Below are 27976 nucleotides of genomic sequence, written 5' to 3' on the forward strand. Positions count from 1 at the left end.
TCACCTTATTCCTAAAACACATAAAGGCATGTATTTGCTGAAACTTTGGGGGATTCTTTTTACAAATAATTATCTCACTCCATCTCATGCATTATATGTAGGTTTTCCTGTTAAGTTTCAGTTTTAGAGGATTCTAAAAAAAAAAAATGGGGTGAGATGGTGCCCTATGGTGAAAACCATTGTCCATTCCTCTGCTGCTGTGTGAAGAAGTATAAGGATCCACTGGGTCTGTTAAATAAGCAGGCTTATTATGGCTTGATTTGAGAGTTGAATTAGATAATTGTAAGGTACTTTTCAACTATTTTATTTCAGGATTCTGAAACCTTTTATCTCCTTGTTGGATTTCTTGGCTCTAGTATCTGGATCCATCATCTTTTCTCACAGTTATCTTTTTTTACTTATTTAGAATCTCACATGTTTATTGAGTTTATCTTTTGTTAATTTTGTTATATTAATATGTCCTTGTTTGCCATTCTGTAGTGGTGTCATCTAAAAGATCTCTTGAGGAAAGCTTGTTAACATGAATAGTGTCCCTTTGAGAATAAATTGTAATAATTCTTTGAATCCTGCTTATATTTCATATCATTTTTACATTTAGGAGATTAATTTTTTCAAAGTTCTTACCATTTTCATATGTATGAAAGCTTTCTAATGCCCCAGATTTGATTTCCTTATTTTTATGTAATTATCTTTGCAGTTATTAATGAATATCTTCCTTTTATATTATTTTATTGGTATTTATTGAAATTTGGTCAAGGGGTGTCCACTTTGTTCATTCCACTGTCTTGCCAAAACTTCTTCAAAAAAAATTTTTTTTAACTATTATTTGCCTAGTAATACAGAGGATCCTGTAATTATTTTAATCAATTTCTTATGAAATCCATACATTAACTCAGCATTGGCCAGTGTCAGATTCCATGTTCTTAACCACTCTTTGTATACCTGCCCAGGAAAAGGCAGGGATAAAGCAACCATACATTAATTACCCGAGTCATGTTCTTAGGCCACTCTTTAGTCAGGAAACTGTGACTTGGCTATCTCTCTAATAAACACATTCCCTTAACCCCACTACACCTAAGACTACAACTATGAGGGGCTTTCAGTGGGTGGAGTTAACCGGAGACTCAGAAGGCATTCCCCCTGAATATCTCTATTTAAACTCCCCATCCATCCATTTATTTAATCCTTGACTACTAAACGTTAGTCAGTTTTAGCTTCCTTGCTCCTTAGCCCACACCCTTCCCTGACTCTACCTATAGAAGGCAACCTTTAAGATCCATGGCCCCAGTGATCCTTGCCTCCTGATATTCATAACTTGGGACTCACTGTTTTAAAGACTAGAATATGACAGGAGCACCCGTGTGGCTTAGTCCATTGAACATTGAACTCTTGATCTCAGCTCAGGTCTTGATCTCAGAGCATGAGTTCAGATCTCTCATTGGATTCCACATTGGGTATAGAGAAATTTAAAAAAAAATAAAGGCTAGAATACAGTAGAAGTAATGAGATGTCAGTTTTAAGATTAGGTTGTGAAAAGACCATGACTTCCATCTTGGGTGCTCTCTTTTACTTTATCTTGGCTCATTCACTCTGGGGGAAGCCAGCTGCCATGAAGCAGCCCTACAGAGAGGCCTGTGTGAGTGACCTTAGAAGCAGATCCTCTGAAGCCTACCACAGACCAGTGAATGAGCTTGACAGCAGCTCCTTTTCTAATTGAGCTTTGAGATGACTGCAGCTGATACAGCACCTGCCCCTCAAAAAACCCTGAGCCAGAACTACTTGGCTAAGCCCTCCCTGATTACTGACCCCAGAAGCTGTGAGATAATCAGTGTTTAAGTTTTTTCAGCTCTTAAGTTTTGGGGTGATTTGTTGCACAGAAATAACTAATACACTGCCCTTAGCTCCTCTCTCCTGCTGTGTTTCAACTAAAACCTAATCTTTTGAGTCCTTCCTTGCTTTTTCTTCAGAACCCAGTCTAGGCCCATATTGGATGATTTTCATCTGGAATTCAGCAAGAGCAAAATTATTAACCTCTTTGGACTCCACAGTTTCTTCATCTGTAGAATGTGGGATTGGTTGGGCCAGGTGATTTCCAGATCTTTTTCAGCCCTAAAGTTCTATGCTTTTGGATTTCCCCAGGCACTGTCTCCAGTTTCATCAAAAGAATGAATATGAGAAATAACAGTTGGAATCAACCAAACTTTATTAACACTGGAGATCTTTCCAAGTTGACTTGTGGATAAAAAACAACAGACAGATGAGGCTTATGGTGATTAGCCAAAAGTAGCAGAATTGCATCTGTCTTACTAAATCTTCAAAATCTCTCATCAAAATCATCAACTTCTAGGGGCATCTGAGTGGCTCTATCGGTTGGTTGAGTGTCTAACTCTTGATCTCAGGTCATGTCTTGATTCAGAGTCATGAGTTCAAGCCCTGTTTTAGGCTCCATACTGGGCATGGAACCTACTTAAAAAACAAAAAACAAAAGCCATCAACTTATAGAATTTCCTCCTTTTCTTTTTTTCTCTTTTTTTTTTTTTTTAGATTTTATTTATTTATTCATGATAGAAAGAGAGAGAGAGGCAGAGACAGAAGCAGGCTCCATGCCAGGAGCCCGACGTGGGACTAGATCCCAGGACTCCAGGATTGCACCCTGGGCCAAAGGCAGGCGCTAAACTGCTGAGCCACCCAGGGATCCCCCTTTTTTTTTTCTCATTCTTAATTGTTACTTAACTCTGGTCATACTAACCTCAGCCAGTTAGGATAGCCCCAGGAAAATGAGAGGTAGAAGCATTATAAGAAGGACCCCAGAGAAGTCTGGTCTGAGGACAGCAGAAAAGTCAGTATGTGAAATGGCTGACTTCTCAATCCAAGATTTGTAGAAACTGATGTTTGTATATATTCCAGGCTCACTGGTTAGAATGCAGTTTGAGCCCCAGCTGATCACTCCTGCCAGGACCCAGAAATCTTCCACTCTACACGTCAGGGGATCTCCTCTACTGCCCTGTGGAGAGAAGAAAGATGACTAGGCCAAGCACAGGGCAAAAAGAATAACTCCCAGTAGTTTAGTTGACAACTGTGGAGTTAGGGCCTGTCCAGGCACTGCTAAATTGACCCAGGGATTCTGAAGATAAAAGAGACGTGGAATAATCATGTGGGAAAGGGAAAGGCTCTGGAAGGTGCCTACAGGATGGATTCTTACAATACACTGATCCTTCTGCCCCACTGGGAGCTCAGAGCAGATCATGGCTTCACTGATGTTGGGCTTGATTCCATAGAAGTTTGCTTTCTGAAAGTAGTCACTGCATGTCTGGAGATCAATAAGGGGCACTTTCAGCTCCCTCAGTATATAAGATGGCTTCATATCTGTAAGATCAAAAAGAATCAGAGCCGTCTTAAGATACTAGGAAGCAACTTTCAGCTAGGGATACAGATTTCAGGCTTCTCATTTTCGGGTATAGCTGTGATTTTAAATATTCTGCCTCCGGATCAGATGGCACTCTGCTTTCCAGTTTGGGAAACAGCCTAAGGGCCGAGCACTCTGGGTCTGAACAAGGCCGGAGGCATTTGCTCCCACTCAGATGCCACAAATAACAGAAAATCTTGTGATTCAGGAAAACCCAAAACAATGAGTGATGCAGCCAGACTTCACTTGTTTGCAAGGCTTGCACTACCCTGTGATCGTCTATAGACAATGAAGAGGTAGATCTAACGTACTCTGAAGAATAAAGACTTTTGGCTCAGGAATACTCTCCTCATCTGACTTGAGACTTCCTGAGCAGCCTTACCTTTTTGAATACATCTTCATGCCTGCGTCCCCTCTCCATCTAACCACACTCACACCCAGGTACAGAGGGAGAGCTTAGATTACATCTCAGATGGAGAGCTACCTTCTCTCTAAGCTCATTGTCTTGTCCTTCTCACTTTTAAGATCTTAGCACTATTGCTAAACAAGAGCAAAAGCAGCTAGAAATAAGCAAGAGAGATTATAGCGGAAGTGTGAAAGCAAAGGGGAAGCTGTAAGGTCAAGGAGAATTTGTCTGTGGCATCTCAGCTTAATTGCCTGGAGAGGTCAATAAATCTGGTATCAGGGCTGGGATAGAGCGCGGGGGCAGAGAATATCAGTTAAGGAAACAGAGCTCAGAAACTCTACTTATCCTCACGTTGGTGTACTCCAGAATAGCCCCATCCAGTCACCCAGCAGGAGGTTGAGTTTTTGAGCTGGACTGCAGACGAGGGAAGGCAGATGGGCAGGACAACAGGGGTAAAAGACACTGGGTGGGCCAGTTCGGCCACAGCGATGGCACTAGTCGTGTTTCCCTGGAAGTCAGAGTAAGGGATAATCCTGGACACAGGAATTATCGTCATTTTGGAGGCTGGGCGGCCAGAGACCTGAAGTGACCCCACCAATACACTGTATTTTCTGGTGTCCTTGGACCTGAGAAGAGAAGCAGAGTTAGGGAGCATGAGTTTCTCCTGACTCTCACGGAGTGCCACAGCAGGGTCTGTAGTAGTGGAGGTTGCATTTTCCCTCTGACTCTTAAGCATCTGTTCCTTCACTAAGCATTGAGCATTTTCTGAGAACACAAATGAGACTTAGACATGATCTGGCCCTCATAGGGCGTTTGGGTTGTGTACATGCATCGGCGTGTTTGTGTGCACCGTGAATGTATGTCGGGGGGGGAGGGGTCGCTGAGGAAGGGAAGGAAAGAAGACAGGCAACAGAATTTAACAAGTACAGCATTTTAAACTGTGATGAATACTATGAATAAAGCAGGATTTTTAGGTTAAAGAGTTAAGGATAGGAAAAGAGTTTTTAGATTGAGCAATCAGGAAAGATCTCACAGAAGAGATACATTCTCAACAGAGTCCCAAATGAGAAGAGTCTGCCAGGAGAAAAGCTATCAGGAAGAGCATTTCAGATAGAGGGAACAGACTATGCAAAGCCTTGAAGGTGAGAAAGAGCTTGGCAGTTTTTAGGAATTGAAATAAACCTGGAGTAGAATGGGATAAGGTGGGAAAAATAAGCAGATAACTGGTGATGTATAGCTTATAGGCCACAGTGAGCGATCTGGTTTTTATTACAGGTTGCCTGGGCAGCCACTGAAGGATTTTAAGGAGGGAGTGACATGATCTCACCTCTTTTTGAAAAATCACTTTGTAATGTATATGAAAGTAGCAAAGCCTACCATTGCAGTGGTCTGGGGACAGCTACGCTCGAGTCAGAGTATACTTTGGAAGTAAAACTGACAGAATCGGTATATGCAGTAGATACGGAGGATGAGGGAGAGCGGGGCTTCATACTTCTGAGTATGGCTTGAGCAACTGCTTATGTTGTTGGGCGAGGCAGGGAAGATAGAAGTAGGTTTGGGGATGTTGATGGTGGTGGTGAAATTGTAGCTTTGTTTTGATCATGTTACCTTTGAGGTACCATGAGACTTCCACCTAGAAATGCAGCAGAACTAGAGTTTGGGGCTAGTGATGTAAAGGCGGGTGTTACCAGCAAATATATGACATTTTAAATCATAGAAGAGGATGAGGTCATCTGGGGAGAGCAACAAGGGCTCAAGATTGTGCATCCAGAGTGGTCTGAAGATGTGGCATGCTCTAAAGGGAGGGGCCCTCCCTGCGGAATATCTCCTTGGGTAGAGACTGATTTGAGGAGGACAGGGGAATAACTTTTCAGGCATCCATTTCAATCAAGATGATTGTCAAATATGAAGATGCCTGAAATCTTATGAGTAGTTGCATTGAACTGAGAGCTAGGGCAGGAAACATTTGGACCCACTTCTAAGGCACAGTGTACTGTATCCGGCAATGCAAGATAGACTCCTGTTCAACCGTAGCCCAGGGGTTCCAGTCACCCGAGTCCCCTGATGGGTCTCCCTGAAGCAAGGCCAGCACTCACCGGAAGCAGCTTGCCACTGTGAGCACCCACTGCTCTGAGATGAGGGTGGCTGCACAGATGTGCAGCAAGCCCTTGCGGATGCTGACCTGCCAGGGCCACTGCCCCACGTTGGCCTCCCTGCCAGAGGCAATGCCAGATGAGACTGCGGGCCGCCCACAGACTGCCAACAAAGAAGAGAAAGACATGGGAGATGTGCCCGGAAACCTGCCCCTCTGCCCCCTCCCCTCGTGCTTATTTCTCAAACTGATGTCCTCTCTTCAACTTGACACAAATTCCCTTCCCTTGGTCCATGCAGGCATGCTGCCCTGGCTGGAGCCTCTTACTTGAGTTCAGGAGAGTCTCTGGTTCCCCCTCATTGGTGCCTAGGGAGAGAAAAGGGGGTATGTGGAGACACCCACGTGAGTTCTTGTTGCTGAAGGAGGGCCACGGCCCATGCCCTGAGCAGCTTCTCCTGGGCTGGAGCCCCCCCACCCCCAGGATTCTCCTCACCCCAGGAACACACCTGAGGTCCCCAGCAGAAGGGGCAGCAAGAAGATATAACCAGCAGCGCCCATGTCTTTTTCCTCAGAATCACCACTTTTCTTTCTGAACTCAGGCTTCTAAGGAGAGGCTGGCTGGGGAGCAGCTGGGGAAGGGGGGGCAGGACCAGCTTCACCTGGATGGTTTCCTCTGCTGATTCAACCCCTCCTCTCCTTTGGTTTTCACACAGGCCAGACACTGAAGGGACCAGGCTTCCAAAGTGCAGCTGCAGGACCCAGCAGGGAGGAGCTGGGGCCAGAGGCGCCCCCTGCTGTGCTGGAGAGCTGGCCGGCTGGGCTCAGGCAGTGCAGTGACCTTGGTGTGAGACAAGGCCGGGTTCACAGTCCTCCCTCTGTCCAGCCTGCCACGTCTCAGGGACTTGCCCTAGTTGCTCTCATGTAATTATTCCCTGGCCAAAGGTGAACCAACCCGGGGAACATCCCTGAGCTTCAGTCTCAAAGGGCTGTCTGTGCCCTAAGTCCTTGGCCTCTTGAACAGTGACAGAACTGATGAGAGAAAATAAAGAAGAGGAAATAAGTCGGTCAGTTAGCTGACCAGTATTTTCTACTCTATGTCTCTCCCTTCTTTGTGTCACTCTCTTCCTGTTGTAATTTGCCCTTTGCCTTCCTCAGTCAGCAAATATTTATTAGCTCTTGATCGTGTACAAGGTATTGTGCTAAATGTAGAGCAGAATCTATAAAGAAGCATGAATTATGGGGGCTGCCTGCCTTCAAGTTGTTGGCAATCTAGATGGAGAGAAGTGGAATAAGGAAATAACTCAGGAGCTTTTTGTTAATGATTGGTGTCCTGTTCATTAAAAAATGGGAGCAGGCGCCTCTGAAATCTAAATGAACGTGGATAAGGCACATAACCCAGTGCTGAGCAAATGTTGGTTGCTGTTTTTAAAATAGCGTGGTGAGGATGATGATACTGATGACCATGACAAAATTATTAAGATCCTTTAATTCCAGAGCTGGTACTTGGCACAGGAAGTCATCATGGGTACAATAAAAATGAGCAGGATTAGAAGGCCTTATGGAAATCGGGGGAAGATTATACTTCTAAAAAATCAAGAATGGGATTGTTAAAATTGAGAATTAATTTAACTTGAAACTTTCTAGAGACCAAAGAAAAAAGGATGAGCTACATAACTCATGTCATCTGAAGCATATTAATAAGCATAATAAGCAAGCTCTTTAGTCAGGAGGTAACTTCTTCCCTCTTGGCAATAAATCCAGTGAGTTTGTTATAATATGATAGAAAGTACGGGGGCAAATGTAACAAGCAGTTTGCTAGAGGATTGAGAAACACACGTTGGTTTTTATATTCTCTGAATACGTGCTAATGCCATCCTTTTGAATCAGGACTAAGGCATTTCTGTGAAGAACTAAACTAACTTAAATGAATTATTTATACTTCTTGTTATGTAACTTGAAACAAAAGTAGAATTTGGAGAAGATGCGTCTTTCTTTCATGTACCAGTTTTTCCAGCTGTGCTTTGGTGAGGTCTATATTTTCTAGACACCCTTCAGATTGTCTTGACATTTATTGACATTTTATTTTCCTGACTAAGGAACCCAGCTTGCATTTCTGCCTCTGAGAGCCTGTCTCAGCTTTGTTTAGTTATGGGCTGGAGGAGGGCAAGGGGGGGTGGGGAAGCACGACACAATTCCAAAACTGAATAGAAGTACCAAAGATCTCTACATACAAAGTCTCATCTCCCCTCTTTAGAAGGGAATGGATAAAGCCTGCCGATCCCCCACCTCATGGCAGAAACCCCAGACAACTTCTCTCCTCCCTGTTGTCTGGGGTTTCTGCCTGTGGGGTGCGGGAGAGGCAGGGGATGTCTCAAGCCCCAACCCCCCTGGGTCTTAGAGCTGAGCTTTTGAAGTCTGGTACCTTGGGTGCCTGGCCCTGGGTGAAATGGATAGAAAGCAAAAATTATTTTAGCCATAATACCCAGAATTCAGATATTAAATTAGGATGCTAATATGTATAATTAATAATGTAGACAGAGTACAAACTCTAGAGAGAAGGGCAGTTTAGAGTCTTTGTTATAATTCAAGTTGTCCTTCTAGTTTACAAAGAGAATAAACTATTGTCTAGAAATGTTAAATTAATTTCTAAATAGTTTCGCGTGTGATCAGTTATAGAAGCTTGACAGTATTTTACATTTGCATAACATTTTCCTCCACACAATGACTGTGAGGGTTTTCATTTCAGTTTCATAGATGAGGAAACTGGGGACCTTGGAGGTTAAATGACTTAATTATTTGTGTTACTGTGCACTAGCAAAACTGGGAATTGCTTCTGTTTCCTAGTCTACTATAGTAGTCCTCCTCCTTTACCCTGGGGGATGTGTTTTGAGATCCCCATTGGAGACCTGAAACCACAGATAGTACCAAACCATATATGCACTGTTTTTTCCTATACATACATTCCTAGGATAAAGTTTAGTTTATACGTTAGGCACAGTAGGAGATTACCCACAATACCTAATAATAAATAGAACAATTATAACACTATGCTATAATGAAAGTTATGAGAGTGTGGCTTCTCTCTCTCAAAATACCTTATTGTACTGTACCCACCTTCTTCTTGTGATGCTGTGAGATGATAAAATTGCTGGGTGCCTGGGTGCTCAGCTGTTTAAGTGTCTGCCTTTGGCTCAGTTCATGATCTGGGGTCCTGGGATTGAGTCCCACATCGGGCTCCCTGCTCAGCAGGGAGTCTGCTTCTCCCTTTGCTCTTCCCCCTCCCTGCTGTGATTGATCTCTCTCTCAAATAAATAAATCTTTTTTTTTTTTTTTAAAGGGAGAGATGATAAAATGCCTGTGTGATAGGTAAAGTGAGTAACATAGACATTGTGACCTAGTGTGGTTAGGTTGGTACAGACCTTCTGATGATATGTCAGGGGAAGATCATCTGCTTTTGGACCACAGTGGACCAGGGGTAACTGAAACCAGAGGAAGGGAAACTGTAAAAAGCGAAACTGTGGATGAGGGGGTACTACTGTAATCAGATTCAAATCCAGATCTCCTGACTCCTCATCTAGTAACCTTTCCCTCCATGCTACAGCAGCCTCCCAAGTCTAGGAGACATCGTTTATTTAATTCAGTGATCATTTTCTCATTGCTCATGCCAGACCCTGTTCTAGAATAGGAGTGACAACATAGAAAAAGCCTCTGTCCTCATTGAGCTTATACTATGTTTTAGATCATGATAAGTGCTTTGTAGAAAAATAAGACAGGAAAGGAATGCAGTGGTGGGATGTGACTTTTAAATATGGTGCTTAGGGAAGACATCACTGAGGTAATTTCTGAGCAGGTATTTAGAGGAAATAGAGGCATTGAGTGAGGGGGTTAACTGAGGGAAGAGGTGTTGAAGCACAAATGATATAGTACTAAGCCCCTAAGGCAGCAGTATATTTAGACATTTGAGAAACACTAAAGTTAGAGCAGAGTGAAGGAGGGGTGCCAGCAATAGGAAATGAAGTCAGACCATGTAGGTTCTCATGGGCTACTGTGAGGACTTTGGCTTTTATTCTTGGTGGAATGGGATGATTTTGATCTGACTTAAGGTTTTTTTTTTTTTTTTAAGATTTATTTATTTATTCATGAGAGACACACAGAGAGAGGCAGAGACATAGAGGGAGAAGCAGGCTCCTTACAGGGACCCCGGTGAGGGACTTGATCCCCTGACTGGGGATCATGCCCTGAGCCCAAGGCAGACGCTCAACCACTGAGCCACCCAGGTGTCCTTGACTTAAAGTTTTAAATGGATCACAGTAACTACTGGAATGAGAATGGTCAGGGGAAGAAGCAGGGAAACCAGCTATAGAACTATTGCAGTAATTTGGGCAGGAGGTGATGATGACTTTGAACTAGAGCTGTGGGGCCAAAATTGATAAGAAATGGTAGATTCTGGTTGCATTTTGAAGGTAGAACTAATGGGACTTGCTAAATTGGACATGGGCATGAGAGAAAGAGAGGAGTTCATAATGACCCAAATGTTTTTGGCCTGGGCCCCTAGAAGTATGAAATAACCATTTACTAAGATAGAGCACATATACGAAGAGCAGAATTTTTGGGGAGTAGATAAGAAATTCATTTATGAGCATGTTAAGTTTAAGATGCTTGATAGATGTCCAACTGGAAATGTCCAGTAGCCAATTGAATATATGAATATGGAATCACTAGGTTGCCACAGGCTGAAGGGCTGGATTAGGGTGTCACTAGCATGTCAAAGTATTTAAAGCCATGAAATGAGATAAGATCACCTAGAGAATGAGTAGAAATAAAGTCCAAATAAAGTCCAATCCTGTGAATTTTAAGGATTGACCACACCAAAAGTTTAAATGGCATAAACAGGAACCAATAAGAGACTTGAGAGGATGGCAGGAATTAGGCAGAAAACTGACAGTCAACCAAGTGAAGAAAGTGTTTCAAGGAGGAAGAAGTGATTGGCTGCCAAATGCTGCAGACAGTGAAGAACTGACCATTGGATTTAGCATCATGGAATGGATTCTCTTGAAGGAGATTATCAAGTAGGCATGATTATTGGTTGGCCTATAAGCAACCTGGGGATTCAGAGGCTCCTTACTCCCTCCTCTGTCCTTGGAGTGTGAATTCTGTTTGCCTTTCATACTCCTAGAGGCTGCTCCAAGGATAGCCTTGAGATAGTGATGTGGTATTGAGACCATCCAGACAGTCCATGCGACTAGCCCCGTTAAAGCCTCTCTCTAGTTTTAAGATTTGGCAGGTGGGTATAGAGATCCACTTGTCTTGGTGGCTGCCCAAGACAAGCCTCATGTAAATTCCCTTCCTCACTAAACCTGCCAACTACAAATCTAGAGTGGCCTGCTTCTTTCTTTGGTCTCTCCCTACCCTCTGTTTTGAAATACACCTGGGAAGCTCCCAAGGTGGTTGCAAACCAACAAGTTCAAAAGAGAAAGGGTAATCATTGGAGGCAACAAATAAGGCAATTTTTAAAAAGTAGTTTTACTGTTAAGAGAAATTGAGAAACGGTTGGCAGAAGAGCCTGGGTGGTGCAGGTTTTTGTTCTTGTTTTAAGATGGGAAAAATTATTTCATGTTTGTGTGCTATTGGAATTATCTGGAAGAGGGGAAATTGATGCAGGAGAGAAAGCAGGAGAATTGCTGAAGCATCCTCGAGCAGACAGGAGGAGACTGACCCTAATGCATTAGTTGAGGCGTGAGGATGCTTAGATTGGAGCACAGACAGGTCTTTCATACCGCAGGAATAAAAGTAAGTATGTGAATACAGATGCCAGTTGGTAGGAGGTAAGGTGGTAGAAGTTCTCTGCTGTTTCTATTTCCTCACTGGAATAGAAATCATCTATTGAGAATGAGGATGGTAAGGGACGTATTGCGGACTTAAGAAGGAGTGAACTGGTCATGTATGATTGTGGGAGATGAATGGACCAGAGAAATGATCGTGTGGCTGCTGGGCAGCAGAAAGCATCCACTTGAATTTGAAGTGAAATTGGCAGAATTGTGTTGCTGGCAGGCAATGGTCAGCAACATGGGTGGAGGCATAGAGAGGGCGGAGTGGTGGCTATAACCAGGTTGAGGTTTTTCTGAAGTGGGTATGATGAACGGGGCAGGCAAGGGAGTGATGATAATGATGAATCATGAGCCAAAGCTGGAAAAGAGGGAAGTAAGGAATGAGAGGACTGCAGAGAGTAAAGGAAGGCAAAAATCGGTGGATTATCAATCCTAATGGTGTTGAAAATGATTGGAATTGGCATTCTTACTCTAAGGAGTACAGGATAGAGAGTAAGTGTGCTGGCAAAGTAAGATGCTGAAAGTTGAGGTCACAGAGAAGGTGCAGTTATTGGTGATAAGAAGGCCGGGGAAGATCATGGGGGGGGGGGGGGGGCGGGTAGCATCTGAGGTCAGGTGATAGATCATTTAGTCCTGATGGTAGCATATAGTAGAGAGGTGTTGGGGAGACTTATCAGGAGCACGCAGAGGCTTGTGGCTCCCAATTCTTTCATTTTCTCTTGAGTCTTTCAGGATATGGATCTAAACACCAAGACCCCAGGCTGGAGGGCCACAGAAATTTGAGGCTGGGATGCATCCCTCAGCCACAGTTTTCCATTTGGTTCGTAAAACCATCATTGGGGACTGTGTTAGTTCTAGTGCACCTGTGACTAGAGCAGAATGCACTTTTTCTCCAGGCTGGCAGATGGAAAGAAATCTAGAGTTAATAGTTAATATTAAAATATTACTAGGCCTGGCTCCCTCTTCTGCTGCATGCTAGGTATAATGTATGGTGGGGTTTTTTCTTTACTATTATTGAAAAAATTTAAATGGTAGAGAAATGAAGATAGGAAATAAAATAGAAAGTTTCCCTCCTCACCCTCTCTACTACTAGCACCTCTTGGGTTGTTTTTTGAGCATCATTCCAGACATCTTTCCTTCTATTTCTGCCTATACATACATGTATATTTGTGTGGGTTCTGTACATACATATCTGTGTGTATGTGTGATTAAATCACAGAAAAAGTGGAAGTATTCTAACATGTGACTTACCTTTCTCCCTTGAGGTCTTCCATGCCAGCATATATTGAGCCAAAGATTTTTCTTCAGCACAGCTATATAACGTTACACGGTACAGAAGTGTAGGATAACTCTAAAGTCATGTCCATGTTGATGGAAACTTAATTTTTATTCTCTGCTATTATAAATTATGCTGTAGAATATGTTAAAGAATATCTGTATTCTTGTGTACCCCTGTACTTGATTTGACATGAATTGCTCTTACATGGAATTACTAATGAAAAATTACCTCATGTTTTAAGTCTGATCTTGTTGCCAAATTGTTCTCTACGAAGACAGTACCAATGTATAGTGATTGAGAGCATCCCTTTTGCCACCTCCTCATTCATACTTTTTATTTCCTCAACCCCTCCATAGTAGCTCATCTGATAGTACTATTAGGAGAAAACATTTTCACCAAACAATATTATACTAATTTGGAGGAAATAACTGAAATGTAGGAAGAAGAAAAATAGGAAATATTTCATTCTTACTCCTTATGCAGAGGATGGAATATTAGTGTTTCTCCAAATTCTAAGACTTAGCTAAAACACAGAAGGCCTTAACTAAATATTTAAAGAGGAAAGCAGTCAGAGGCAAGGCTGTAGAGGAACAGAAGCCATCATAATAAAAGAGCAGACTTGATTTCTCTTTTGTTCCCAAAAATGTTATCTTCGATCTTCTTTTATTTCTTTTACACAGCAGGTTTATAAAGATTTTGAGTTCTCTGGTAAACCCTTGTAAATCATAGATCCTGGATTTTATCTGAGTTTAATTCTGTGTTTGTGGTAATTAAATTGGAAAGAAATTTTGTATGAAGTTTTATTTTATTCTGTTTGGTCAAGTTTTCAGATCTTGAAATTCTGTCCTTTTTTGGAAGGAAATATCTAATAATACATATTTAGGATGTAACAGTATAGATTTAGTACTGTTTTTTCACTTTCTCATGCTTATTCTATATAGAATTTTATATTTATGATCTCCCTTCAGTTAAAAGTCATTTACTATTATTTTTTTAAAAGATTTTATTTATTTATTCATGAGAGACACAGAGAAAGAGAGGCAGAGACACAGGCAGAGGGAGAAGCAGACTCCATGCAGGGAGCCCGACGTGGGACTCGATACCTGGTCTCCAGGATCATGCCCTGGGTGGAAGGCGGCGCTAAACTGCTGAGCCACCTGGGCTGCCCAAAAGGCATTTATTATTGATGCCTTATTAACTGATAATTTTTTCAGAGGAACATTTAAAAACAAGTTTTAGGTATGAAACTAGAAGAGCTAAGTAAAATTCTTTTTCTCTTATTTAACTAAGAAAATATTTTAAAATTTTATGGATATGAGTATATACCTAAGATAAGAATATATACAGACTGCAAATATGTGTGAGTATATGTATGTTTTAGATAACTTCATTGTGAATTCGTACTTGTCAGCACAATAATTACATATCCTTGAGTGCTTTATAGTTGGGCTTTCACATAAATACACATCTGGTTAAAACTCAAAACAATCTTGTAATACCCACTTAAATGTTTTTTTTTTTCCACTTAAATGTTTTTGAGGCTCACTTTATGTCTTTGAGGAGAAGATGATAGAAAAGTAACAGATGGCCAACAAGGATATTAAGTTAACAGGGAAGCAACTTAATTTACTTACTTTATTTAGTTCCTGAGTTAAAGTTTTGTGTGTGTGTGTGTGTATATATATATATATATATTCACTTTAAGAAAACTTGGGACTGTGTTTCCAGTGCAGTCTTGCTTGTGATTTGCCTTGTTTTCTGCTTTTGTAAGGTCTGGCAGAGGGGAAGGGGAGAAAGAGGGAAGAAGAAGGAGAAGGATTTGAACCCATGTTTATAGTTCCAACGTCAGTGCTATTTCTGCTTCTCCAAGAGTCTTCTGTTGACCTTTATCACTGGAAGAAATTCTTAGTGTTCAAAGCAGTTTTTCCTAGTCTCAGATCTAAATATGCTACTGACTGGATTATACATGTTTGAACATGTAAAAATATTTTCTTGTTAAATTAAGTTTAATCTTATACTTAATGTTCCCTATTATATGGGGAGAACTTTGAAGCAAGGATCAATAATCAAATGACACTAATGCTTCCTAATGAGAGAAATCACTCTTCAATGCTAATTAAAAATATATTGGCTGGATGTCTAGTCAGCTGGGCTTAATTCTTAACACTAAAGTCTTGAACATTATGAGAAAAACATTTTGTCCAGTTCAGAAATAGCTAGATTTTTTCCCCCATACTTTCATTAGGAAAAATTTTAAGAAGAAATTAAAAAATAATTTGTGTCTGGAGGCAGGGTGGTTACTGTGATCATACATTAGTATTTGCTTCCTATTGCTTGACTGCCATTGGGGCATTTAAGAATACACGTTTATGGCAGTTTCAATTTACTGAACATAGGAAAATAAGAACAATCATACGGTATGTTTTTTCCATAAAAACCAGGTAACTTCAATGAGCTATAAGAAAATTATGCCACTTTTACATAGCACCACATTAATTTCTTAGAAATAATTTAATATAATATAAATAAAAAAATTTAGGGATGCCTGGGTGGCTCAGCAGTTGAGCTGAGGATGATTTCCTTTTCACATTCAAATTTTATGTGATGTAAGGATATTTGTCTTTTGTAACTTTGCTTCAAGCTACTTAATCTGATGGAGGAATTTTCCTAAAAACATCGGTTAAAAAATAACCCAAAACAAATGCCACCAGGGAAAAAGTATTTGCAGCCCTTTTTTTCTTTGTCTTCAAGATGGTTATAAAGTCATAGATCTTTCCACTTTTTCTCTTTATTGTTCCTTGTCCAGTGAAATTCATCCTAATCTTTAAATTCTTTGGGAAGTGAGAATGAGTCAAGTCCTAGTGAAAGACTCACAAGTCAAATTGGGACAATGCAAATCCATTCAATTGAATTTGGATTTAGATGACTTTTCAGCTAGAGCATACTAGGAAATATTATGATCTTTGACAGAGAAGGGGTATGTCTGCCTCAGTATCTAAAAGGGCTCTGGGTGTGGTCACCACTAAAAACTGGACAGGTGGAAATAACCCATCTGTGTCCTGGATTTGTTCTATGAAGGCTTGACACTGCTAAGGGAAGATTCCCTTTCTCTGTATTAAAGAATTCACCTGAAATCTTAACCAAACTGCGATATCCTCTTTTCCCCTAAAAAAACAAATTACTAGGGGACTATGTCTTGTTACACTATTTATTCAAGACTTGAACAAATTAATATACTAGTGAGTTTGAAGACTAAATCAGAAAGGTCAACAGTGTTAAAACTGCTTAGCAATTTAATTATTCTTAAATACATTTGGATTCTCTACAGTACAGATGGTTCCCATTTAACCTGTCAGTTTTGTTACGGCTATGTTTTGGAGATAGCCACACCTATTGACACACACTTGGTTAACATTTCAATTCAACACCGGAGACAGTTTTTCTGTACAGAGTAGTTATTTTCAATTGGATGGCAAAACTAAGAGACTACCACGATTCTGATGACCACTTATGTCTTATACTTTCCCTGAATGCACATTTCACTTGATGTGTCTATCCTATGGTCTCTGACTATAACATGGTCTTATCAAACCTTTTAAAAATAAGCATTGGATTTCTGTGTAAATCTCATTTTTAATCTTTTTTTTTTAGATAATTCTGAGAAAAAAGCCATTCCTGTGATCCTTAGATGTTGAAAGAAACAACGTAGAATCAGATATTAGCATCTTCCTTTCTTGACTTTGTTGCAGATTCTTTTTTCTTTTTAAGATTTATTTATTTGTTTAGTAGAGCACAGAATGAGAACCTGAGTGGGGGGGAGGGGTAAAGGTGAGGGAGAGAGAGAGAGAGACAGGGAGCCTAATGTAGGGCTCAGTCCCAGGACCCCAGATCATGACCTGAGCCAAAGGCAAACTCAACCAACTGAGCCACCTAGGTGCCCTGACTTTGTTGCAGATTCTGTTTTCCTTAGGTTAACTTGGATGTTGAGCGTCCCTTCTACAATGCTGTCAAGGTTTCTAATTTCTGTAAAAGCTAAAGGTGTCGTTCCCCCAAACTCATGTATTAGTGTGTCTTTGAACTGAAGAAAATCCTTCAGCAGTTTCGTTTTCAGAGATCTGAAAAGACTCCATGGCATCACAGTAAGATGTGTGGCATCTTGTTTACCACAGACCCTTAAAGGTCAAATCAGCTTTTGTTTCCTAGTTATTAAGTCCAGGAGCCAATAGCTATTTCACTGAGCCACAAAAATCACTTAGCCTCCCTACCAATCAATGCCTGCTACTGCCTTAAAGAAGTATATGTAACACCTTGGAAATTCAATTCCAAAACAAGTCTTGAAAATCCGTTGAGGGGATCCCTGGGTGGCGCAGTGGTTTGGCGCTTGCCTTTGGCCCAGGGCGCGATCCTGGAGACCCGGGATGGAATCCCACATCGGGCTCCTGGTGCATGGAGCCTGCTTCTCCCTCTGCCTGTGTCTCTGCCTCTCTCTCTCTCTCTGTGACTATCATAAATAAATAAAAATTTTAAAAAAAATTAAAAAAAAAAAAAAGAAAAGAAAATCCGTTGAGTTTTTCACTCCTTGGAGAGGACATATCTGGATATATACAACCTGTTCAGTTCTTGCTCTAGCAAGGATTTGAAAACCTGTTTATGGCTTGCCTCCTTTTTAGCAGCTATTCTCAAACCACATCACTGTTTTCCTTGAGCTTGTATCAGTGAAAAGCTGCTTTCCTTAGTGCTCAGGAAAAGAATAACAGATTAAAAATTTTTGAGTGTTCAGCTTTTCTCCAGCAGTTGTCCTGCATCGACTTAGGGATAACCTTGGAACATATAGGATAGATCTGACATCTCACCCTTTGTTTCAGTCTTTCAGAAATAATAACAGTAATCATTACTGTTCGTTTGTTAATATCTTGTCCTTATATGACTTCATTTCTGCCAGTAGGCAACATAATATGGATGCCTAAAACAGTTGAGAACTTACTGTTGTCAGTGACATCCTTACTAGACACAGGAATCACTTTACCCCCCATGTTTGTTTTGAGGGCCTGTGACATCAGCTTATACAATTTGGCTCCCACATCTTGATGGTATTCGTGGAGGGAAATAGAAACATGACATTGCTTTTTCCTTTTTTCTTTTTCTCTTTCTCCAATTTACTTTTTCCTTTTATAGTATAAAGTCTTACCTTTTTATTTACTATTTATTATACTTTTTAATTTGCACATAACAGTATGCTGTTAACTTAGATATTAAATGATTTTTTTTATGACTGGGCACAGATTACTTAGGAAGTATGCAAATTCTTGATTGTAGGTTTATTTGCTCTTAATTGATCAGCATCACAAAGATTAAGGACAGATAACTGAGAGTTCTTTCCTTTTTTGCATTGCTGTCTGTTTCTGGGGAAATGGAAGAGAGGAAGAGAATTTTGGGGGTATTATGTTATCTTTTGAGTCTTCTTATAGTTTGTCTAATAGGAATATTCCTAGTTATCAGTGTGTCTATTCCATGGAATTATTATTGGGAAATTTTTTTTGCTTATTCTGTTTTCCCTCTTGATTCCTACAGCTTTGTTAGTTGTACTATCAGTGCCAAATCTGTGTTTAGCTTCTTATCTGTACCTGGGAAACTTACAGCTTTTTATTGAAAGAGCATTTATCTTTTTTATTTCCCATATATCGTAGTTAGGGATTAAGAATCATATAGTCCTAGTTAAATACAACCCCCTTTATCATTGAAGCCCTCACACTGGAGGCTCTATGTCTTAGAATATTGTCATTAATTTCCCAATCAACTGTCACCCAGGGATATAAAGAACTATATAAAGTCATATAAAACCTATATTTCTAAATAGGCCTTCTCCTTTCTATTCCATTGCACTTTTTCCTTTTTACAAACAAAGCTCTAACTTCTTAATAGAGATATGATGTTTTTACTTTCTTTCACTGTTTATTTAAAAAGCACATCAAGAATTTACTCTTGTGGAGCATCCAGGTGGCAGACTTAGTTGAATTGAGAGTCTGCCTTCAGCTCAGGTCATGATCTCAAGGCCCTGGGATCGAGTCCCACATCAGGGAGCTTAGGGGGAAGCCTGCTTCTCCCTCTCCCTCTGTCCCTCCTCCCCACTTGTACACACTTTCTGTCTCTCAGATAAATAAAATCTTTAGGGGAATAAAGAAAAAAGAATGTGCTTTTGTGAAAAGCTGTGTTGAGTGTGGGATCAGAGTCAGACTGAGCTGAGTTCCAGTCCCAGATCTCCCCTTTTTGGTCTTGTGACCCTGGGCCAATTACTTAACCTTGGGGAACCTCTGTCTCCACATTTTAAAATGGGAATAATTTCAGGATTTCAGGGCTATGGTTAGTTGATGCACATGGCACACAGAATGGAAGTGCAGCTCTAATTATTACCATTACTCTTCAGTTTGGCATAGATCAGGTTGGCAGGCCAAGTATGTGAAATTCATAAATATGTTTCCTTTTTTTTTTTTTTTTAAGATTTATTTATTTATTTTTAGGAGGTGGGGAGCAGGGAAGGGGCAGAGGAAGAGAATTTCAAGCAGACTCCCTCCTAGTATGGAGCCAGGACAAAGGCTCAATCTCACCATCCTGAGGTCATGACCTGAGTGGAAACTAAGAGTCAGGCACTTAACTGACTGAGCCACGCAAGCACCCCTCAGAATGTTTTATTTTATTCAAAAAAATTTTAAGACTTTACATATTTTTTAAGATTGTATTTATTTATTTGAGAGAGTATGAGTGCAGTGGGAAGAAGCAGGAGGAGAAACAGACTCCCCACTGAGTAGGGAGCCCAATGTGGGGCTTGATCCCAGGACCCTGAGATCAAGACCTGAGCCGATGTCAGATACTCAACCAACTGAACCACCCAGGCACCCCCTCAAAATACTTCAAGCATTCTCTTCTATTCTCTAAATTCTTTTTGATCCAGAATTGATCATTCCTGTAGGTCTTTCCCTTTTATACCATTGATTTTTCCTTAGATGTTTGCTTAGCATTGGTTGTAGGTACATGTTTATGAATAAAATGCTAAATTGGCTGATATACATCGTGGTTTTATTTCTCCAGAAATGCTTTCCTCTGAATGACATAACTATGTCAGTTATATTAATTAACTGTTGGTGGTTATTAATGGCATTATATTGTTGGTGGCTTTTCCTGTAAGGGAGTTGGAAGGCAAGCTCAGACCTTTAAAATTGCCAAAGTAAGGAAGCTGTTACTCAAGGCTAAGCAAATGAGATGTATCTAGAACTGGAATGGTTTACTGTATTTTACCTGTAGGATCTATCTTTTCTCTCGGTTTCCCAACAATTTCTGAGTCTAAAATTAATTTAAATACTAAATTACCCTAAACTATATGCTCTTTTTCTGTTTCCCAAGTGGGACTCTCCCAGGCAGGTCACTAACTTTATGTGGATAGCAATTTTCTGACTTTAGCTCAAAAGGGAAGCCTTAACTGGCTTCTCGGTGTAATTGGTTGTGAGACAGGCTGAACAGTACTGAAGAGCTGAATCTGGTGATCTGACTATAGCTCTAATTAACTGTCTTCATGACTGTCCAAGGAGCCAGTTTTTATTCTCTGACTCAGAAGGAGCTTGTTAGAGAGAACTCTTGTTTAACCTCTGATGTCTTTGACCTTGGTTTCAAATTTCTTAGGATGTCTGATCCATTGATGACTCTCATTCTTGCTTTGTTCTTAGTGTTATTGTGGTTCCATTCAAATGGTTTTTATTTTTTATTTTATCATTTCAATTTATAGGGAGGGGAGGTGGATGTAACTACTCAGCTTGAATGAGTCAAGTAAACATTTTCATATGATTTTTCACTTAAAAGCTTCAGACCTGTATCCATTCTCTGTTGAACTCGTAAATGTTAGTAGCATAAGCTTATTGATGGTACTAGCTAGTGAATATTACCCTACACATGATATATTCCTACCCATTGTCTCATCTTGCTTAGTTCCTGACTTGTTATTGGTAGCATATACCGTGCACCCATATCCTTATTCCTGCTTCCTCCCTCAACACGTATTGTTCGTTCCTAATCCTGTGTTTCTGCTCAACCCTCCCACTTTTATTTCCTCGTATTCTTTCCTTACATCAAGCTTTCTACCTGGTTTATACTGTTGTTAGTGATCTCTCTTCTTTCATCCACCCCTCCACCAGCAGTCCATTCCATCAGGCTACCCTTTCTCCATTGCCTACAGAAAAGTACAAATGCTAGTATATAACATTCATGAATTGTTCTAAATGATCCTGAAGTAATGTTGTAATACCATCTCCCAGTATATTTTCCTCACACTTTGGAATCTACCTTCAACTGGATTACTCAGTACTATCCCTCAGTTCTTTGTGCTTCCACTACTATTATGTAGTACATAGTTCTCCTAAACTTAGATGCCTTTCTTCCCGTATTTACTTCTCAAATTTTGCCAACTTAAAGTTATGCTCAAACCAAATGCTATCTATTCTGGCAAGCCTTGAAGATTTCTTAGTCACAACTAAACCTTCTCTTATAATCCTATATTTTAGTAGCTCTTGGGCATTCATTTATTTAATACTCACCATTTGATTATTCACTGGAATCCCTGATGTAGGAACATCAGGAACAGCTGATGTAGGAATTTTTTATTCCTGCTGTAAGGCAAGTACACCAGTCCAAGTGAATGATAAAACTGCCATGAAAGTTGCAAATACAGTTAACTCATGCTATATAGATATGCACAGGAAATATGATTTTGGTGAAATTATTTGAGAGTTTGTGCAAATCTGGAAATTCATGCAAGTATTTTTGTTAAAGATTTTGTGGATTCTTAAAATTCTCATGACATCAGTTAACAATGTTAGGGTTCTTCTGCATTTTTTTTTGTACTCACAGTGTGCATTAGAAATTATTTGCTCTTGTGTCTCAACAAAGATTGTAGTTTGTTGAATGCAGCTTTTGTTGTGTACCAAGAGTATTTCACAGTCTCTTATCCTCCAAGACAGTCAGCATTATCTTTGATTCTTTTTTCTCTGGACCAGAGCCAGGTAGATCAGAGTGGTCTGTACCTGAGCTCACTGAGCCGGAGGATGGCTAAGGTTGATCTCACTCCCCTGCATCTGCAGGTGTTGCATTCATGGCAACAACACCACAGCTCCGTGGGAAGAAAGCATACAACACCTCATGTGGGTTTCTGATAAAGTACAATTGGATCTGTATTTCATCTCCAGTATGATAAAGTACAATTGGATTTGTATTTCATCTCCAGATTACTGGAAGTATCCGCTGTTTCTCAGACCTATTTTCTAATTGCTTGTGGTGCATGGGTTAACCCAGGAATGATGCAAACAAACATATTTCAAACGTGTCAATGGGTCTGGGTGTGGAGTGGTGTGGAAATCTTAGATAATGATGACTGGCAAACCCAAGATATCTCAAAGTCTGGTTTGCATAAATGACACATAAGCTGCCCCAGAACCAATTTCTTTCTTTCTTTTTTATTTAATTTTTATTTAATATTTTAAAAAATTTTATTTATTTACTCCTGAGACACAGAGAGAGAGAGAGAGAGAGAGAGAGGTGGAGAAGCAGGCAGAGGGAGAAGCAGGCTCCACGCAGGAAGCCTGACGTGGGACTCAATCCCAGGTCCCCAGGATCAGGCCCTGGACTGAAGGCGGTGGTGCTAAACCGCTGAGCCACCCAGGCTGCCCCCCGAGCCAATTTCTGATATGTGGCTAATATTTCTTCCTCCTCACTGCCCAGTTTTTGTGTGTGTTTAACTATCATTATTAATAGTGCATTTTGTGTTGCAATTAAAAAGATGGCTAATTATATTTGAAAAGAAAATCACCAAGACCCAGATTGCTGTTGTATAAAAACTTAATTATTTAAGGTCATTTTTTTTTCCTAAAATTTTCACTCTGAAAATACAGGAATTAACAAGCAATAGTCCAAGCAGAATTCAAACCTGTCTTGTAATCTGTTTAATTTTATAATGAATTGTCCCTATCATCATGCATCTGTGTCCATACTCTGTTGAACCCATAGATTAAATGTTAGTAACATAAGATTGTTGATGGCACAAGGTAGTGAATTGGAGCTATTCTCCCAGCACAGGTATCTTGTCATAAGATGCCCAAGGCAAAATCTTCTGTATTCTTAGGAATTTATGAGAGGGTGTTTGTTTTGTGATGCTGAAGAAAACCTCAGAGACCGTTGGAAGGAATTTGAGGCCCTGGATTCAGTCTCTAAAAAACACACCGTCAGATACTGAAATATAAGTGTGGCTTGTGGCGAACATAATTTCTACACTTTTACCCTTGTAGTTTATCAAACGAGTGGGACCTCCAGCCCTCTGATACAATGGAAAGAGCAGGGGCTTTGAGATTCTTCAGATCCAGGTTTGAAAATTCATACTCCTTTGTTTTTAAACTAGCTTCTCTGAGACTGCTTTCTCATCAATAAAGTGGAAAAGACTTGCATCATGGGAATCCCATGAAGATTAAATGGGACCACATTAGAATGCCTCTAACGTAGTAAAGACTTGATGAATAATATCTGTTCATCGTTGTCGTTGTTGTTATGCTGATAGCCAATTCTTGAATTTATTTCAACTGTTTTGTGACCTGAGAGCCACAGAGTGAATCCTTTGTGTAGCTTCCTGTGCTTCTTTGTAATAATTCTATTGCTTTTTCCTCCCCTTAAACTGTCCATTTTTCATTACACAAATATAGTGTTTTGTTAATTCTGCGACTCTGAAGCTGCACAAAATGCTTTCATTCTGAATCAAAATTATTTGAAGCTTTTGCATGGTAATGTGCAATCTGTCTTCTCCATGAATTAATAACAACTGCTCCCTCACACCCCCAAAAGAAACACCAGACAATACAAAGGCTTTTTAAGCTCAGCTAATTTCCAGTTTGCAGAGGTGTTAGAGAGGACTCATACCAGTATATTCTACAGTAGATTCTTAGGTTGTACCTACTGTGTGTAAGGTGCTCTGCCAGCCATTACAAAGTGTATAAAGGCCTTGTCTTGAAGGAACTATAAAGTAGAAGCAATAAGACATAGATAACGAGAATTATAAGGTGATTCAAAATGTGGTCAGTGCTGATACGGGTGCTAGGCACTATGTGGTGGTGCAGGTGGGGAAGCATTGTTTTTGCCTGTGGGGAGTCAAATAAGGCTTCAAAGCTGAGATTGCAGATGTCTCTTAGGTCTCCTCTTAAAGATCCTGTGTGTCTTTACAACTGTGAAAAATCAGAACTGCACACTTACTTTAGAGGCATTCTGTATGGTTGAAGAATAGAATGAGACAATTGGGCATTCTCCTTGCTTGTGTCCCAGTAGCCTTTTGAACGTGGTCATGTGGATGGGAGTTTAATAGAGTGGAGAGGAAGGAGATTGGTGGGCTGAATTTGCAAGAAGCAATGTGTGTGGTGTACAGAGAATACATTCTCTATCCCTACGTAAGGTAATGTAGCAAGGCTGGATGTGACTTTACCTTTTCTTCATTAAAAGGAACAAAAAAATTCGTCATTCTAGATTAGAGACCAAGACTGCCCCACTGTGGATAAAAATCTGTTTGAAGACTCAGATCAGAAAAATCCTTTTTCTGTTTAGGAAAGATTTGCACAGCCTAATAATCTTACATCAGAGTGAGATGTGTATGGTAATTGGAAAAACGTGATCTTCCATTTTTTTTCCTGCTTCCCTGCAAATGAAGCAGTCTCTTGGTTAGAATGGTTTCTGATATTTGCATGTTTTGCAGAGACAGGTGTAAAGAGGTAAAACGTTGCTGCAACATCTGTGAATTAATCAAAACTAAAGGACGAGGAGACCATAAGAATGAGCCTTTTGCCCTTTAAAGAAAAAAATGATCTTTATTATTTTTACCCTAACAGCTGAAAAAGCAACCTGTGGTTAGAGATGTTATCTATCCTTTAACACCTGAAATAACAATTTTAATCCTCGTTCTCTGAATTCTTGTAAAAGAAATCCATAGTATCCTAAGATACGGAGGCACATTTCAGTAATTTTATAAATATATAGATATATACATAATATATATTTTAATAGAAATATTTTATCAATTATTTTTCTTTCTTTGTATCACTCATTAATCCTACTCAGGAAACTTATTTTAAAATTCTTGGGTCTCAGAAAGTGACTACGAAGGCTTAATACCTGCAGGATGAACTAGGAATGGGAGAGGTGGTGATCCATGCTTGGTACAGTTTTCATCCTGAAGGAACTGCCTCTGTCTGCCTTTGAGTTGAGTTCTTTTTCTCCTTCCTGCTGCTTACTTTTAGGGCTTATTTATCACTTCTGTCAGAGGCTGCAATGGGAAAATGAAGAAAAGTGAAAGTCCAGATTTATTAATTTTTTATAGTTAGCCCTTGGTTCAAAAGGATAAGAGGCTGGAGCGATTGGATAAGAGACGATGTGGAAATTATTTATTAGTACAGCTCTGTCCTCTTGTCCAGTAATAAGCAAAAGAAAAAATCCTACAGAATTAAAAAATCTATACTGGACAAAGGATAATTAACCTTTTTAAATAATTGTAGCCACAGTACTATGAACTCTATGATTAATCTGCTTCCCTAATATTATCATCATAATAGTAAACATTTACGAGGCATTTGTCCTAGTCAGCAAGCATACTGTCCTTTATATGCATTTCTTCACTTACTCCCTGTTCAACTTGATGAGGTGGGTACCACTATTACCGTCTTTCACAGATGTGGATACTGAGACTTACAGAACGTAAATATCTTGTTAAGGACATTGAGGCCATTTACTAATGAAGCAAGAACTCAAAACAAGGCTGTCTGACCTCAGGTGCCTGCACTTATTAACCTCTGTCTGGGTGGTCAAACTGAAATATTTATTAATTTGCCATCGTGGATATGACCCAGTAGTAGATACCTGGAGTCGCTAAGTATACTCATCTTTATGGAACACGTCATTCTTGAGATGCACAAATTAACCTAAACAACGGCAAAATCAAAGATAAATAAGTGAGGGAAATGCGATCATCTTAAAAGACCAGGGCTTGACCTGATAGGATTGGAATGGAGGTTCCTACTCCCCTTTGTATTTGAATCCTGTACCTGGCCCTACACCAGTCGGAGTTGAGTTCATTGGAGAAGTGCCACCTACACGTCAGGCATGGTGCTGGCCATGGAGATACAAACACCAAGCTCTGGGTAAAGGACTTTGGATTTCCAGGGGAGTAGATGGTGATGATCACACTGTGTGCTAGGCTACCAGATACTGATTATGATTTTGTGAGAAATGTTTCATCTTCAGATTAGTTTGGGAAATACTGTGTTAAACAAAGTTAAATTTTTTTAGTTGCAGGGTTTCTCAGAACCTTTAAGATACTAATATGCTTTGTGACTATCCTAGAAGTTGTCATAATTTGGAAAACTTTGAAAGAAATGCCTTGGGTCACTTTCTCAGGTTTCCTTTCTTCTAGAATACCTGATTCTAGGTAAAATTTATGACTCCTTTAGAAAAACTCTTAGGAATGACCTAATATTTTGAATATGGGTATAATATTTTTAATTTGGTAGTTGGGGGATTAGAGATTTAAATTTAACTGAAAGGTCTTTTTATCCCTCCTTGAATCAGGAATCTCACTTGCTTAAAAAGTGTTATTTTGTAACAAGAACAACAACAAAAAGGCCTGAAAGTAATTATTAAGAGAATCATTAGGGAGCCTGAGGAAGGAACACCAAGGCTGTTCCTCAGCCTGTTTCCATTTCTGCTGCAGGACTTGAGAGGCACTGGTAAAACTGTCCGTCTTCCTGAATTTTATCAGATGCGCCCTGTGGGGAAGAGGGGCGATGTAGATGGTGGCTCTGATTTTTCATCTCTGAAACTACTAACTTAAAAAGCCGGATTCAATAGCGAGTTGAACTCAGTCATCAAAATGATTCAGTTGAACCACCTTAAAGAAAAATTATTTTGGAAGCAGCGTCTGTTGCCAAATAGGTGATTCTTCCTGGAATTCACTTGTGCTGTGGTTTTTTCCTCCGATGTATGGTTTGGTTTGGTGAGAACTACTTTGAGACAAGAATAGACCAAATGTGGGTCATTCTAGGGCAGAGGTGACTCTTGAATCACTACTGTGTTTATAAAAAGTAAAAATATGTATGGGCATTCTTAGGACAACTTTTTCACCAGTAAAGATAATCATTGAACCGACTCCAGCCTAAATGACAAGGCAGAAAGGCAGAAAGGGGAACGAAAGGGCATTGGATATTACCATTATCAACAGATGTTTACAGAAGGCTGACTGTGAAGCAGAGTTAAGATAAAGTCCTGCCAGGGTGGCTGGCTGGCTCAGTTGGTATAGCATGCTACTCTTAATCTTGGGGTCATGAGTTCAAGCCCCTGCATTGGGCATAGAGCTTCCTTTAAAAAGAAGGTGGGGGCGCGCCTGGGTGGCTCAGTGGTTGAGTGTCTGCCTTTGGCTCAGGGCGTGACCCTGGGGTCCTGAGATTGAGTCCCACATCAGGCTCCCCTAAGGCAGCCTGCTTCTCCCTCTGCCTGTGTCTCTGCCTCTCTCTGTGTATAGCTCTCATGAATAAATAAATAAAATCTTGAAAAAAAAAAGAGTCCTGCCTTTATCAGACACGCTGATTAGATAAGGTGATAGACACATACCTAAAACTTTAAATAATAAGACACATATGCTAAGTGTCATGTGAGTGATATAGATGATATGAGAATTCAGATAGGATGTGGTAGGCAGAATAATGTTGCCCCCTCAAAGATGTCCACGTCTTAAAGCCTGGAACCTGAGAAGATGTTATATTGCATAGTGGAGAGGAATTAAAGTTGCTAATCAACAGACCTTGACACAAGCAGATAATTTTGGATAATCCTGGTGGGCCCAGTATAATCCTAAAGGTCCTTTAAGTGGAAAAGAGAAGCAGAAGAGGAAGTCAGAGTGAGA

The 27976-nt window shown here is 40.2% G+C and overlaps 2 protein-coding genes across 7 annotated transcripts in view; one reads left to right on the forward strand and one right to left on the reverse strand.

Annotated features, from left to right (window-relative positions):
- The window catches only part of SH3D19 (SH3 domain containing 19), a 170102-nt gene that overhangs the window by 49713 nt on the left and 92413 nt on the right, over positions 1-27976 (forward strand). The window lies entirely within an intron of this gene.
- On the reverse strand, positions 1391-9078 carry LOC121481317 (serine protease 27-like). 3 transcript variants are annotated; one of them, XM_041738618.1, is made up of 8 exons: positions 9019-9078; positions 6411-6742; positions 6232-6270; positions 5909-6068; positions 4164-4438; positions 3203-3366; positions 2750-3004; positions 1391-2466 (listed from the first exon to the last, which is right to left on the reverse strand). In XM_041738618.1, the coding sequence occupies exons 2-7, from the start codon at positions 6460-6462 to the stop codon at positions 2759-2761; spliced, it is 936 nt and encodes a 311-aa protein (XP_041594552.1). In that variant the 5' UTR covers positions 6463-6742; positions 9019-9078; the 3' UTR covers positions 1391-2466; positions 2750-2758. The 3 variants fall into 3 exon arrangements, with proteins under 3 accessions (XP_041594552.1, XP_041594551.1, XP_041594550.1); XM_041738617.1 differs by having other exon boundaries at positions 6411-6933; positions 9019-9038; XM_041738616.1 differs by lacking the exon at positions 9019-9078 and having other exon boundaries at positions 1391-2463; positions 6411-7038.

Source organism: Vulpes lagopus, chromosome 23 (assembly GCF_018345385.1).
Source record: "Vulpes lagopus strain Blue_001 chromosome 23, ASM1834538v1, whole genome shotgun sequence".
NCBI lineage: Eukaryota > Metazoa > Chordata > Mammalia > Carnivora > Canidae > Vulpes > Vulpes lagopus.

Excerpts from the sequence above, each read along its gene's own strand:
- LOC121481317 (XM_041738618.1), bottom strand. The coding sequence starts at position 6,462 with ATGGGCGCTGCTGGTTATATCTTCTTGCTGCCCCTTCTGCTGGGGACC. Across the intron at positions 3,367-4,163 it reads CTATTCTGGAGTACACCAAC|ATATGAAGCCATCTTATATA; the intron begins GTGAGGATAAGT and ends TTGATCTTACAG. Across the intron at positions 3,005-3,202 it reads GGCAGAAGGATCAGTGTATT|GGCAGTAGAGGAGATCCCCT; the intron begins GTAAGAATCCAT and ends TTCTCTCCACAG.